The 16,098-nt window shown below is 44.8% G+C and overlaps 1 protein-coding gene across 1 annotated transcript in view; it reads right to left on the bottom strand.

Moving 5' to 3' along the window:
• The window catches only part of MYO1E (myosin IE), a 194,779-nt gene that overhangs the window by 46,460 nt on the left and 132,221 nt on the right, over positions 1-16,098 (bottom strand). Inside the window, exons 10-16 of the mRNA XM_064570382.1 lie at positions 14,441-14,637; positions 11,309-11,389; positions 10,918-11,004; positions 8,483-8,569; positions 7,325-7,492; positions 6,091-6,176; positions 3,895-3,976 (exon numbers count right to left, since the gene is read on the bottom strand). Of these exons, the coding sequence (XP_064426452.1) occupies positions 3,895-3,976; positions 6,091-6,176; positions 7,325-7,492; positions 8,483-8,569; positions 10,918-11,004; positions 11,309-11,389; positions 14,441-14,637 (788 nt within the window). The remainder of the gene's footprint in view (positions 1-3,894; positions 3,977-6,090; positions 6,177-7,324; positions 7,493-8,482; positions 8,570-10,917; positions 11,005-11,308; positions 11,390-14,440; positions 14,638-16,098) is intronic.

The following is a 16,098-nucleotide window of genomic DNA, read 5'->3' as shown; positions in this document are numbered from 1 at the left end:
TTTGTGGGGCCAAGGAGGAGGCCCACACAAACTCTCCTCCCAAGCAAATCAGTGTGAAGAGAGAAAACGTCTAAAGGACAACAGAGAAGGGATCTCGAAAGCCAGGAAACCATGACCAAGTCAGCAGAAGAGATCTGCCTGCAGTAGACAGTCCTCTTGCAATTAGGGCTTTGCTGTTGTCATGGGTTTGGGAAATCTGAAACCCTTGAGAAAAACTCTTGAGTATATTCAAAGCAAGAGGGTCCCTGGTGAGTTATGTTCTCTGTTTACAAGTGCAGGATATAACATGTGTTGCAATGCTTAGAGGCAAGGACAAACCTGTGGAGGCTGTACGGCCAAAGCAAAGCCCTATAGTGATAAAGGAAATGGACTTCCATCTCCTCTGTTGACGTCGATTGTATCTGAGAACAAATCTGATGATCTTTGCAACACAGAAGGTGGAGCTGGACAGTTTCTTTTTAAGTCTCCAAACTTGTTTTTATTTTTTTATATTTTAATTTTATCAAACCTTTTTAATTCCCAAGAATAACTTGGCAGACTCTTCAGGCCTAAGCTTTTAACAGCACACCTTTTCACCTTAGTGTGAACACACAGAGGGGCAAATGTGACCTGAGTGACCTACCAACTGACATGGGTCTCCTTAGCTCCAAGTAGTAACAGATGACATTTACTGAATGTGCACCAGGGGCTAGACACACGGACCTTCTCATTTCTGCCTCATGATTCTAAGCGATAGCTACTATTATTATTATTCTGATTTTTTTAGACAAGGAAATGTCACCATAAAGTACACACTTAGTGACAAGCGCTGAGGCTTGAACTCAAGTGTGCAGCCTACCAAGTCTGTTCCTTAAACACAAGGCTATCCTGCCTTCCTAGGGAAGACAGGAGATAGTTTGGTGTGACATAAGAGGAATTAACATAGGGAGTGAGGAGTAGATAAAGCCTTGAGGTTGTGGGAAAATTCATTTTGGCAAATAGGAATACACCTCGACCATCGAAATTATCCTGAATTCAGCTATGGGTCAACCTTAGAGGTCTCCTGAGGTGTTTGGGAAGCAGCAACTGGATTTCTCCGGACTCTAGACCAGAACAGTCCAGGAGTTACGACAGAAGTCTACCAGAGGCACTGGCTCTGCAGAAGTATAAGGCAAAAGATGCAGACAGGACAGCGAGAAAAGGCTCAGGGTGAAGGCTCCTGTTCTACCTTCAACACAGATTACTAGCAAGACCAGGCTGGGGTTCAGCCTCTACTCTTTGCAAACTACATGACAAATCACTAAATTTCTCTGGGCCTCAGTTTCCCCATCTGTAAACTAAGTGGATTGAACTAGAAGACCTCTAATATCTTAATCTAAAGGTTGGAAAGGACATTAAAAGTCAATGAGTCCAGGGCGCCTGGGTGGCTCAGTCGGTTAAGCGACTGCCTTAGGCTCAGGTCATGATCCCGGGGTCCTGGGATCAAGTCCCGCATCAGGCTCCCTGCTCTGCGGGGAGCCTGCTTCTCCCTCCCCCACTCCCCCTGCTTGTGTTCCCTCTCTCGCTGTGTCTCTCTCTGTCAAACAAATAAATAAAATCTTTAAAAAAAAAAAAAAAGTCAATGAGTCCAGTCTCCGCATGATGCTTTCGCCTCCTGACGTATCCACTCCACCAGAGTCTGCTCTCACTTAGATGAAGCCACGGGCCTGTCGACTTGGCCAGCGCTGAGCTCAGTGCAATTTCCCACGGTGTCAATCTTTGACTCTCAATGCAAAACTGGTCTCTTCTAGTCACAACAATGTAGAATTTAGTGAAGCCTCAACATCAGAAAGTGCTATTAAATACAGCATACTATGATTTATAAATAAGAAAATAGAGGAGTTCTCACCAAATGAGTATTCATTAATCAGATCTTATAGATCAGTTTGAAATTTTAGAAGAATTAGAATATAATAGAATATCCAACACTAAAGCTACTTTGAACATAAATTTAATTTCTCTTCCAAGGAACTCCAGATCCCTTTAAATGTGTGCACTTCAGGGATATCATTAAGATGATACTTATTATCTGCAAAATACTGTGGATATGAGAGGTCTAAGAGATTGGCCATGGCTATGCGTCTCTAAAAGGTGTTTAAGAAGGGATTGTAAAACAGGGAGAATTTCATTCCCACGTGGAGGTAAACCATCAGACGAACATGGGTCACACATCCACAAAGGATGGTACCCCTAGGGGTAAGAATATGGACAGTATTACAATCCTACTTAAGCTGGCTGACTTGAGGTTGACCTCCCAAGACAATAGCCATCTTTGCAGTTGCTGCAATCCTGAATATTTTGATATGCCCAGAAGGTGGCAATTTTGAGCATTCAACTAGACAAGAATATGAAGGAAATAAAGAGGTCAAGTCTTCCAATGAGGAGAAAGATGCCTCTATCTCCATCCTCTGTTTTATAGGGAATAAGCTCAACTGAGAATCCAGACCACTTGAAAGTGAGTCATTGTAACCTTGATGATCTGGGCCCCTTGGATCTGAATGTGACAGTCTTGTGACTAGATTTTCCAGCCCAGAGCTAATCCTTATCCAGGACCTTGAAGTAAAGGCATGAGTCAGAAGCTTCACACAGACATTACTATCTGGGGCCTCATAAGAATGGCATCTGCTCTCTGCTGTGGACTCCCGGCTCCAGTGAACCCAATCCAGAGACCGTCCCAGGGCTACTAAACGTCTCTAGGACTCAAACGTCTCATGACTGTCCCCAGTCCCAGAGGACTCTACCCTCTAGTCCAAAACTGAGCTTGCATCTGACTTCCTCCTCCAAACCCGAAGGCTGCTCACGCCTGGGATCTTCTCACTGCTATGAGGTCCTTTCCTTTATTCCAGCCAGTGTTCTTGCCCTCAGGGGCTGGGGAGGCAGGCTTCCATACAGGAAACAGAGAAGAGAGCCAGTGACAAGAACAGACAACCACCACCATGGCGTCCAATGGCAGTGGTTGTGGAGGTGGAGCAAGATCTGGACGCACAGAGCCAGGGAGGGGGCACGGACACGCGCAGACAAGAGTCCACTAAGAATGAAGCCGAGTTGAGTAAGTGAGGCGCACAGGAGAGGGGCCCGATGGAGACGGAGCAGAGTGTAATCGGAGACCAGGTACATTCTGTGTGTATAATGTTTCCAGCAGTGCGCTACATGCCTTAGACGGATTGCTGAATTCAATAGGGTATGATTTTTTTTTAAAATAGTTTAGTGACTTTCTCACAGAATTACATGACTAAGTGTGTCTGACATAACCTCTAAGTTCAGAGTGTAATTAGGGACAATGAATTTCACCACACAGTGGCTCAGATAACACAGTGCACTCTCCACAGGGGCTCCCAAAAAACACTGGAGGAACTCCTTCTAGATGTTAAGACACGACCGGGCCAGATGTGCCCCTAATTTGCAGAAAGGAGGGGCTTGCAACAGCTAGTGGGGAGGGGGCTTAAACTGCCCCTGTAAGACCCAGGAGGATTCCAGGTACGTGAAGTTCCATAATTGGCAAGTGTTGGGGTCAGTCTGGAAAAAGGTCATCAAAATCCAAAATGTGGCTCTCAATCCTAAAATTTTCTCTGCTTGTTTAATGTGAATTCTTCCAGATTCCGATTAAAGCCATTTCCTCGTAGAAAGTAGCTGATTATCATCTGCTGACTGTGAAGCTATGAGGTGTTTAATGTCCATTTGGGGTTTCAGGACAACCAAGTCCAATTCGGCGTGCATCCTGTCCCTTTTTTCAAGCAGTGGCATTACGTCTGGACATCTTCTGTAACCGGGCTGATAACATCTCCCTGACCTCATCCTGGCCCAGGGTGCAGTTCCTAACTGCTAGAAAACCCTGCCTCTTACAGGCATCTATAAACCTCCCCAAATAGAACAAACCTTTATTTTGCTTCCGGCAGTAGTCGGGCGTCCCTTCTTGTCAGCTTGCAGATTTTCTGGAAATAAGGACTTTATAAAAGGTCTGGAAAGGGAGAAAGAAAATGGATTAGCAATCAGTGGGTACCTCGGGGGCTGAAAGCCTACTTCCATGGAGAATGGACAGAAAGGCCATGCAGAAGTGCATAACCTTGGCTCCAGAAAGGCCATCTGACTCAAAGCACGAGCCATCAAGGTGTGTCTCGGGGAAATAAGCAGTGGGCAAGAGAAACAGAGGAAGAATTCTAAGATCTAAGCACCTTAGCGTCTAAGCCTGGAAAACACACTTTAAAACTCTGCCTTTTCAATTTGCCCACGCATTGGAACCGAGGTACACCTTGACCAGAGGACACATGGAGGGAGTCAGTACGGGTTTGCTGCGTTAAGATTAGTAAGACAGACTGGAGCTTGGGTATGTGTATGAACTGTCAAGATCCAGTGCAGATCCTGATTTGATCTAAGGCAGGGTTTCTCCATCTTGGTGCTATTGATACTGGGATCTGGGGCTGGAGAATTCTTTGTTGGGGTGGGGAGGGGTAGGCTGCCCTACACATTGTAGGTTATTCTGTAGCATCAGTGACCTTTGCCTACTCAATGGCAGTAGTCCACTGTGCCTCCCGCCCCTGCAAAAAACCTTGACAAACTGTGCTTTTGAGTACAAATCACTTTAAGTGGAACAGCAGTAATTCACCAATCCTTTGCCTGTTGAATAGATTTTCATTAATCGCTCCAATGGAGCTGCATTTGTTCATATGCACCAAGGCACGGGGCAGGGACAATGTCCTAGTAACCTCAGTGCCCCTGGTGTCTGGACACAGCCTGGCACATGGTGGGTGCTTGATAAATACGTGCTAGCTGACTGAATAAAGTCAGATGCGATTACAGATTTTTGCAGCAAACATGTTTAATAAGCAACAGACCGTGTCTATAGGACAGGAGTTTACATGGGAGCATCAACAGCTCTCAAACTCGGCAGTAATTTTAATAATTAAAAAAAAAAAAAAATCTGCGGGCGCCTGGGTGGCTCAGTTGGTTGAGCGACTACCTTCTGCTCAGGTCATGATCCTGGAGTCCCAGGATCGAGTCCCGCGTCGGGCTCCCTACTCGGCGGGGAGTCTGCTTCTCCCTCTGACCCTCCCCGCTCTCATGCTTTCTCTCTCTATCTCATTCTCTATCTCAAAAAAATAAATAAAATCTTAAAAAAAAAAATCTGAAAGCAGGTCTGCACCTGACGGGCATAGAAACCCACAAGGCGGACTTCCGGCTGACTTGACGTTTTAAGAGAGGAGCAAATTGATTTTCTGTGTTTTCAAACAAAAACAAATTCAGGATCTCCAAAGCTGGGGCGTGAGCATGGGGAAGTACAGCACAGGGAGATGTGGGCCAGGGGAGTTGCAGGGGGCGGATGGAAGAGAATGAAATGGAGAAGAACAACTTCCAGCCAAAGCCTGAAAAGCACACTCGTTTTTCTTAAATTTTATTTATTATTTGACAGAGAGAGAGACAGCGAGAGAGGGAACACAAGCAGGGGGAGTGGGAGAGGGAGAAGCAGGCTCTCCGCCTAGCAGGGAGCCCGATGCAGGGCTCGATCCCAGGACCCTGGGATCATGACCTGAGCCGAAGGCAGACGCTTAACGACTGGGCCACCCAGGCGCCCCAAGGAAATCCCTCTTAAGTTGCCCCTCCCAAATTTTTTGAGCCATTTTCCAAGTGCTTCGGGGACACGTCATCTCACATCCTGCTAAGCCTTTAGCCATTCAAAAAATTAAGTGACCGTGGAAAATTCCTGGGATGATATTCTAAAGGCAGAGTATCACAGAACCAGAACATTCCACTCTTAGTCAGAAATGGCCATCCCAACCCAACCCCAGGATAGTCGCCTCTCTCTGATTATACTGCTGAAAATGATGAAGCTAGGGGCCCTGAAGGGCATGCACATAGCACATAGAATCTGGAGGCAGAAGATGTTAGGGGTACATGGGATTGGAAAAGAAAAATTATTATGAAAAACCAAATTGTCCAGTTATAATCTAGACCTGAGAGCTCAAAGGAACTAACTGCTGACCACTCAAATGCCGTAAGTTGTTGTTTTTTTTTTTTTAAACACTAAAAATTTGATCAAACCTACATCCCATGTCAGATAAGGCAAAACACACTTACAGCTCACTGCTCTGCATAAGCTCGATCAGATCCATAAAAAGCACATCACGGTTCCTTTCACAAAAGCCATCCATGTCATAGGATACCTGGCCAAGAATGGAAAGAAATCTAATTTTATCCTGTAAGTATTTCACTGAACAAAAAAAATCCAAGTTGGCATAGCTCTTCTTACCAGAATGTGAATATTTCCAGATGTACAATAGGGATTTCACCATGAACTGTCACATTAAGGCTGTGCATGTTTTATTTAACTTGTTAGCTAACTTACGTGGTGATGGTCTGTGGATGTTGATGAGTGGTACCCGGCTGCCTACATGGCCCAGATGATCTATGATCAGGACTCCAGCTACCATGACCACATACCCTTTCTCTAGTTAATCCACAGGACTGTCTAAGTAATAAACTTAATTCTTTCCCTAAATTTTCATTACAATAGAATAAAAGAAAACTCCTTCTGCTCATTAATCCATTGCAATGGGACATGTCATCTGAGGTTTTGCAATTTTTTCCACAAATGGTATCATAATTGGATCAAGTCAGCCAAAAACTCATGCTCAGGGACCCTGGTTAACAAGAGAGTAGATGGGATGAAAGGTGAGACCAGTGGATTTCCATAGGATTAGAAGACCCTAAATATCATGACCTCAACTCACTTATCTTTGTCTCACCGGCACCTAGACAAAGCCTGGTGCCCAGGAGGCACACAATAAGCATGCATCTTATGAGGACCAACATCAAAAGCAAGCCTTTACTTTTATTTACTTATTTTAAGTAGGCTCCGTGCCTAACATGGGGCTTGAACTCATGATCCTGAGATCAAGAGTCGGATGTTCTACTGACTGAGCCAGCCAGGGGCCCCCAGAGCAAGCCTTATGTATACTCCCAGCAGGCACAGGCAGGTGAGGGATACAGGCTTGTGATTGCTGCAAGAGGCAAGACAAAAATCCATTCCTTCAGCAGTTAATATACACGCCAGGGCAATTCATGATTTAAAAATATGCAGTAGTGTCTACTACCCTTCGTTCTGCCTCTGCAAATACTTCATAGGTCCCGTGTTGTTGAATGAATGGATGAATGCTGAATGAATAAAATACAGAGAAGCAGAAGAAGCTATATGGATACTGTTATCAGTTGCCTCATGAGAAAACAGACCACAGACCCAAAGGCTTAATGAAGGCAGACACTGGGAAGGGTAACTTCTCCTATCCCGCGGAACCCCGTTCTCTGGACATACCTTTCCAGCATAATGGTGAATAATGAAGCCTTGGTTCCAGCTGTTGAAGTGCTCGTGATTCCCAATCTGCATCTGAAGTTTCTGCAGGAGCGTCTGATCTGCCCCCTCCCCTACTGCATGCATCGTGGCGCACACGTCATCCAGGATGCTCATGATCCCAGGAGGGTTCTGATGGGACCAAGTGAGCAAAGCCCCAATTCAGTGACTGTTGAAAGCCCCAGTTCAGTGGCTTATCAGGTCTTTTCTTTAGCAAGGAAATAGTTCCCCAGACTCAAGATACCATCTTGAAAGTCAGTCTTTCCCTTTGAGCAAGAATGCCATTAATAATCCCAAATGGGAGTTAACCGCTTAGATCCAATGATGGAGCAAAGTCCATTTTCAAAAAAAACGTTTAACTCTCTGAAGTTCTATTCAAACTCATATAAAGATCACTATCTGTTGACGCCTACTTGTACTAAGTTGCTTTTAAAAACCCAAAAGAAAAATGAAAACATTTTCCTTTGACCCTGATACATTTCTTAATGTTCGCTTTCAACCTGTTACCCACAGAGGCGTGGTTTACACGGCTACAGAGTGGACACATTCTCTCATGCATTTACTCTTTTCACATAGCATTATTTTATAAACAATCTCCATGCTTTACATAGTCTTCATACTTACTATTTTAATGTCTGTGTTTTCCTGCTCTGATACGCTATAGTTTATTTAAAGACTGAATTGTCTTTGGATGTTTTTACTATTTCCAGTTTTGGACTTTTATAAAAAACCAAACCAAACAAACAGTACTGTGGAGATCTCTGCCTACACCCTTCTTGTTTTCTTTTGGATAAATTTTAGGGCTACAGTCCTAGGAGCTGTATAGATGGTCCAGAAGGCAGGGCCAATTCTATGCCTCTTCATTCGCTATGCCACCCATTTAAGTCACAGACGTCTTCTCTCAGAATTCAGTAACAACTTCCATTTGTAAACTGACATTTTATTCATATACACATGTTCATATTACTACACAGACATCTATACACACAACTGATGTCATTGCTAAAATTCTCTGCGAATCAGAGTTATCACTTCCCCTACTCTAAAGCAATGACACAAGAGAACAAAAACCCACTTGACACAAACCTGTGTGCAGTGGAGACACACCAGACTGATACTTACAACTTTGTTCTCTATGAGGTCACACACGATTTTGTTATTAAAGTACTCAATGGGTGTCCATCTTATTCCCTCTTGAACATATTCTTCCTGAGGGACAGAAAGTGGGGATTCACATTATTACCCAATGAAGACTAGCTGGAATGCCACACAGATGACTAGTAAAGGCACAGAGATCACCATGAAAGAAAAATTTGAATGCCCTTTGACATAAAATGGGAACTGAAAGGAACATTTCATTGCTGGGTAATTTTCTTTTTCTTTTTTTTTTAAGTAAACTCTGTGCCCAACGTGGGGCTCAAAGACACGACCCTGAGATGAAGAGTCAAATGCTCTACCGACTAAGCCAGCCAGATGCCTCATGCTTGGTAATTTTTAATTTGAACCCTATGAAATTTGTTACCACACAATCATTTTTGATATACAAACGATGGCAATTTAATATGGCTTACCCTACAGGTCCAGTTACAAAATCATCTCTTTGAATTTAATGTAAGGAGAGCAGTACAGATTAGCCTCGAGGCACCCAAAGGGAAGGCCCCTCACTCAGGCCAGTTGCTCATTTAACTTGATGACCACCACCACGTTCTCCTGGTTTCCTTCCTTCCTCACCAATCTTGCTTTGTCAACTTCTTTCCAGATCTTCACCTGATGGAGTCTCTGGACTCAATCTTCCAGCCTTCCTATATTCTCAGCCCTGCTTCTCTAGGGGATTTCAATCAATCCCATGGTTTTAAATAGAACCTGCAGGCTAATGACCCCCGAATTCATTTCTCTAATCTAGACCTCCCCGCTGAGTTCCAGGGTCATGCACATTTCATACATTAGAGTCTCTGTTCAGATGTGTCACAGGCCTTACAAATGGAACTTGTTCACTGGAGATCTGATTCTGCATTTCGCCAACCAACTCTCCTAATCTCACTCTTCAGCAAATCGCCTCACCATTGGCCCTGTGATTCAAGCTACAAAGGGAGCAATCATCTTTAATTCCTCTTTCCTTCTTGGCTCCTTGCTAATTATTTTGAGCTAGTCATGCTGACTCACTTTCCAAAACACAAGCTGAATCTGACCACCTCTCACGGTGTTACTACCTCTAATGGTACCATCATTGTCTACACCCCCACCATTTCTTGCCCAGTCTCCTAACTGGTTTTTAAACTTCCTATTCCTGTTTGTCTTCCCCTCAGCCCACTCCATAGGTCTATAGAGCCTGAATAACCTTTTCAAAAGCACAAATCAGACCATGTCATGCTCTGCTCAAAATTCCCCCAGGGTTTCCCATCATACCTCCTACGAAATGTGAAGCTTTTGCCACGCTGGACAACATTCCTATATGACCTAGGCTCTGCCTACATCATCCGGTCTCAGTCCCTACCACCCTTTACCCTGCTCTGACAGGATGGAAGGCTCGAACACCAGGGCAGAGATTTATGTGGAAACCGTTGCTTACTGGGATTCCCAGGCAGAGGCACGAACACTTCCATGACTTAATGTCCCCCAAATAGCCTTTCACATGTATAGTGGGTTGCATGTGTCCCCCAAGATTTCATGTCCTAGAACTTCGAAATGGAAGGTTTGGAAATAGGATCTTTGAGATATAGTTAAGCTAAGGATCTTGTAAATGAAATCATCCTGGATTTAGGGTGATCCCTTAATCCGATGACTGGTGTCTTTATAAGAGAAAGAAGAGGGAGATTTGGGCACAGAGAGACACACAGAGAGGAAAGGCCATGTGAAGGGAGAGGCAGAGCCTGGAGTTACACTGACACAGAACAAAGACCACCAGGAGCCTCAGAAGCTGGAAGAGGCCAGGAAGGCGTGTGGCCCTAGGAACACTTTGGTTTCAGACTCTGGCCTCCTGAACTGCGAGAGAAGACATTTCTGTTGTTTTAAGCCACTCAGTTGGTGGTACGTTGCGACAGCAACCCTAGGAATCCAAAACAACACGGAACCCAGAATCAAAGGGAACCTGCCCCGAACTTTGAGGAGAAACTAACCAAGGCATGTTACTTCAAGTCAGAATGAAAACTATGAGCTTTGTTAAAGACACATTGATTTTTAAGGAAGACTAGGAGTAGAGCAAATCTGAGAAAACCCAAGTTTTTCCTCTGGAACACAGTCCATGCCATCGACAATTGGGGTTGGAACTAGGTTTCCATTTTCCACTTGGTCAATGAGTCAGAGTAGTAAAAGCAGCCAGTAATAAGTCCAACTTCAAAACATCACTTGCTTAAAGGAGAAAGAAACTGTAGCAGATGGTGTTTACATTTCATAGACTAAAATGTCACAACGGCATATGGTTTTTCTGCCTGACTTTATTAAGTGTATTTCCTAATACAAGACTAAAACTTGAATCTAGTACCGAAAGAGAGACTTTCATATCTTTTAAACAAAACACACTGGAAATAACACAGGAGGAAAGAAGAGGGACTGCTTACCTGTTCTGCCTTTAATGTCAGCTCAATAAAAATCTGCTGTAATTTTTCATTGACAAAATTGATACAGAACTGTTCAAAGCCATTTTTCTGAGGGGGAAAAAAAAGTTACTTGCATGTAATTGTTTCTGTGACATCATTATAAAGTCATTTCTTAAGCGGTTAAATGAAATGTTTCAATGTGAGAAGCCTTAACAGAAATGTTGGAGGCATCCGTAGACAGCGACAAAGTTTATATTTAGGAGAAACTAATTTAGTAAAGGTACACGAACAACTTAAACAGAGGCAAAAAGGAACTGTAGTGGGTTTTTTCCCCATTACCTAGAATTGTTTCTTTCAAGCCAGATGAAATGCACCACCCTCCCACAGCCCCACTCGTCCAAACTGGCCTTACCTGGAATATTTCAAAGCCATAGATGTCCAGGACGCCAATGTTGTATTCTTCATGGTCCTTCTCCATTGCTTTGTTGATGGACTAGGAGAAAGTAACCAGCATGGCAGTCAACTCATTTCCTCTCAGAAAGGGGCACGCGTGGGGGAAAGGGAAAGGTACTGTCCCCAGCAAATGCTACTGAGGGCTGGAAACAGAGGATGACAAGAAGAGAGGTGACTTGCAGCTTCAAAAAAAAGCCTCGCTGCAAGGTCAAGTAACTCTGGGAAGCCACCAGGATCCGAAAAAGCTACTACTGCTTAACGATGAAAGCCATTAACTTCCGGGTGTTAGTTTTTCCTCAGGAAGTCTGAAGAATTGGAAGAAAATGTCATCTCGGATGACTGAAGTAAAACCTACTTCGTATAAAGAACCAATAAGACAACATCCATAGGGGCGCCTGGGTGGCTCAGTCGGTTGAGCGACTGCCTTCGGCTCAGGTCATGATCCTGGAGTCCCTGGATTGAGTCCCACATCAGGCTCCCTGCTCAGCGGGGGGTCTGCTTCTCCCTCTGACCCTCTTCCCTCTCGTGCTGTCTCTCATTCTCTCTCTCAAATAAATAAAAATAAAATCTTAAAAAAAAAAAAAAGACAACATCCATAAATATTATTTCCACTGACCCTGTTCAGTAGCCATGTATTGCCCCCAACACAGCTGGGAGGGATATCAACGTTGACGACAATGTCTGGTGTAGGAGCTGAGAGAGAGGGTGAGCCGGCTACGGATAATAACACCAATCATTATTATGAAAGTCATGAGAATATAAGCAGCCTCCGTGTATTTACCATTCACCGGTGCCCGGCTTTGCTCAGCGCTTTCCATGTGTTTCACTGAATCCTCACTATGATTTTGCCAATGACAGTGACATTAGAATCCCCAAGGCTGCCCTGGGCCAGAGGCAGGGTCTGGGGTTCCATGGAATGGCACAACGTCTACCATGTCTGTGTTCTGGATCACTGTGAGAAGGGACATGCAAGCCAATGGCCAGACCTAACTCAAGAGGGTTGGTGTGGGTTCCACCAGGGGCCTCAGGAAGGCAGGCGGGGCACGCAGGGACAGAGGAGAAAAGTTCCCAGAGATGGTGAACACCCGGATGAATGTGGAAGCACCAGAGGTGTTTTCCGGGCCAAGAGAATGACGTGGCCTCTTTTGTGAGCTAATGCGTCATGACACACAGCCCTCAGCCCAGTGCTTGGCTCTTGCTCAGTGCCCAGGAAATGTTAGCTCTAGTTACATGGGGCGTCCATCTGCTTTTACCACACAAACAATTAAGGGCAGGCAAAAAGAAAGCAAGGTAGGAACCCCAGCACTGGAAGGCACGGGACGGGAAACAAAGAGATGAGAGTCGTGGGTTCTACTGTCAACTCTGCATCACTCTCTTGCTGAATGGCCTCGGGCAAATCCACCAATCCCTAGGCTTAAGATTCCCTTGTCAGTAAAACGAGGAGTCTGGACAAGTTAAAAGGATGACTAATGTTTAGTATGACCCTGACCTTCCACAGAAAGTACACAAAATAATTACCCTATCCTGCCCTGCCCTGCCCTACTCAACCCTAACCACACCTAACCACACTTTAAGCCTGATAGATGTTGTTGCCAGGATTCACACAGATGTTTTGGAGCAAATGGCCATGCTGCTCTTCTCGCCCTAGGGTCCCCCTGTGGTTCTTTCTAGCTTGAACGTATAAAAGGCAGAGGAGTAGAAGAGCTAGAACACGGCCAAAGTACCTGGGTGTGATTCCTAGATTTATCACTTAAGGGTAGTGTGACTTTGGCTAAGTTCCTTAGCCTTTCCATACCTAAGTTATCTGTAAAACCGGGATAATAATGCCTGAGTCACGTGGTTGTGGGAAGACTCGCACTGTTTTGTCCTAAAATACTTAGAATGGCATCTGGCACATAGTAAGGGCTATAGAAATGTTTGCTATTTTATTCTACCATTCAGAGGCTACAGTGATTAGCACATGCTGTCCCTGGCAGTTCCATACGGCTGAAAGACTAATTTTCAGAGTCTATGCGTGGTATACATATATATGTGTATATATATCCTTATGCCATCATATAAACAGTCTATGGTAGTTTTTTTTTTTTTTTTTTTTTTAATTTATTTGCGAGAGAGAGAATGAGAGACAGAGAGCATGAGAGGGAGGAGGGTCAGAGGGAGAAGCAGACTCCCTGCCGAGCAGGGAGCCCGATGCGGGACTCGATCCCGGGACTCTGAGATCATGACCTGAGCCGAAGGCAGTCGCTTAACCGACTGAGCCACCCAGGCACCCCAGTCTATGGTAGTTTTAAAATATATCCAAAAACTCTTTGATACTCTTCCCTTCAAAAGGTAGAACCTAATTCTCCTCCCCTTAATGGTGGGCTGTCCTTAGTAACTTGCTTCTAACGAACAGAATATGGCAGAGTGTCAATATTCGAGTCCAAGCTTACAAATTAAAAGCTTTGTGGCTTCTTCCGTGTTCTCTCTCTTAGATCACTCCCTCTACGGGAAACCAACTGCCATGTTGTGAGGACATTCAAACAGCCCAAAAGAAGGCTCATGCAGCAGGGATCAGAGGTGTCCTGCCTAAAGCCATATAAGCGCACCATCTTAGAACGAGATCTTCCAAGCCTAGTCAAGCCTTCAGGTGACCGTAGCTACAATCATCATCTGGACTTCAGCCTCAACCCTACGTCAGAACCACCAAGCTAAGTCACTTGCAGAAATTGTGACAGAATAAATGCTTATTGGTTTAAGCCACTAAATTCAGGGTTAATTTGTAACACAGCAATACATGACAAATACAGTATTCTAAAGCTTTAGGCTCAAGAGTCAACCAAGTTTCATGACCACGGGTCTTCCCCTTTTCTGTTCTGTAGTTCTGGCTTTACTAAATACTTTGTTCGTAAGAAGCTGTTACCATATTAATGTCTTGCTGGACAATTCTAGAAGCAAAAGTGGGATTCCATAATCCCAGGGAGAGAGAATAAAAAGTGGAGGAGTAAGCTAACGGTTATAAGGAACAGGCCAAAACATGAAAACAAAGCCCTTAGTAGTTTTACTCTTTAGAGCTGAGACGTGAAACGCCACCAACGTTGTGTTTACTTACATCTACCAAGAAGTCAAAGACTCGGGCGTGCAGAGCCTTGGCGAGGGCGTCCCTGGTGTAACAGGCCTGCTCCACGTTGAGCGTCACATGGATGGACTCCGACTTGCCTCCCCACTTGCTATCCATCTGCCGGCTTGTGAGCTTTTCTTTCAACCTGTCCTGGTTTATCCCCAGAAGATATGCAGGAAAAGCCAAAACTAAAGAAAATAAAAGAAAACATGATTGTCTTTCAGAATTTTAACAGTTCACTTCGTAAACACGTGGAGGCACTTTTGCGTGGGTGCATGTGCACCTACAAGACACAAGACACCGTCACTGGCCCCCCAAAAACTTTCACTCTAGTCAAGACTGCATACCAGCAGTCTCACACACACCCATCTACTTTTTCTCGATTGTTCTATTACATGAGTCAATTCCTGTGACGGCTGAGACTTCCAATAATACAAATCAGTGATCCAGGAAGGACGGGGAACCAATCCCCCTGCTGAGATCACAGCTACATGCCTAAAATGGACATCTCTCCAAGCTTGCAAAGAAGCCCGGAAGGAACTAAATCCAGAGTCACTTCTTTGGCTCCAAAAACTGTTTTCTTCCTTTCTGGTACGGTGTTTTCATAGCATCTTTCCCAAAGATGTTGAAACACCTGGTATCAGGAAAGTAATAATGACAATATCATAATAATCACCTATTTCTTGAGTGCTTACCACATGTAGGTTTACTAGAGAAGACAGAACACAAAGTGTTAAGAAATCTTGGAGAGAGGGGGCGCCTGGGTGGCTCAGTTGGTTGGGCGACTGCCTTCGGCTCAGGTCATGATCCTGGAGTCCCGGGATCGAGTCCCGCATCGGGCTCCCTGCTTGGCAGGGAGTCTGCTTCTCCCTCTGACCCTCCTCCCTCTCATGCTCTCAGTCTCTCATTCTCTCTCTCTCAAATAAATAAAATCTTTAAAAAAAAGAAATCTTGGAGAGAGTCTAGATGAGGCATGGACAGCTTACCAAATTAAGAAGGCTACTAAAAGCCAAGTATGTGATACAGGGAGAAAATAAGGTCCTGGAGGAATTTAGAACAGGAAGGTATTATGACTTGCTGGGGTAGTCGAGGAAGATGTGGGATTCGGGTGGGGCCTGAAAGGATGAACAGGATTTGTACAGATGCAGAGGAAGAGGGAAGAGGGGAGTGCGGTGGGATGTGCCCAGGGGTGGAGGTAGCAGGGTAGGAGACACGGTAAAGGGCAGGAAGTGGACCAGCATTGGCCACAGTGGAAAGGTAGGCGGTTACAAGGTTAGGGTCAACCCTGACAGTGGAGGTCCTTGCATGGTAGGAGAAATTTAGGCTAGAGTCAAAGGGGGCCTGAATGGCTTCTGGGTGGGTGGGTGGGGGTGTGATTTACGAGAAGTCTTTGGGAGAGGCAGATGGAGCGACATGGAGGGCATTGGTGCTATTCATCCCACAGCACACCCAAGCCATCCTAAGGACACGTAGTAACATGGCTTTGGTCTTCGAAGAGAAGAGCTGAATAGATGGCTTAGTAACTTATTCAGGCCATGAAACTTGCCAAGAGGAGGGCCAGTGATATAGATGGATTTTCTTGATTTCTGCTCCAAACACTCTAATATGAATAAATGACACCATTCTGGGTCATGAAAGAATGCTCAGAT

The sequence above is a fragment of the Mirounga angustirostris genome, unplaced genomic scaffold, assembly GCF_029215605.1.
Source record: "Mirounga angustirostris isolate CCGP_5_RB_7025 unplaced genomic scaffold, mMirAng1.0.hap1 SCAF_9, whole genome shotgun sequence".
Classification (NCBI taxonomy): Eukaryota; Metazoa; Chordata; class Mammalia; order Carnivora; family Phocidae; genus Mirounga; species Mirounga angustirostris.
Note: the sequence above shows the minus strand (reverse complement) of the source record. Positions and strands in the feature narration are given on the sequence as shown.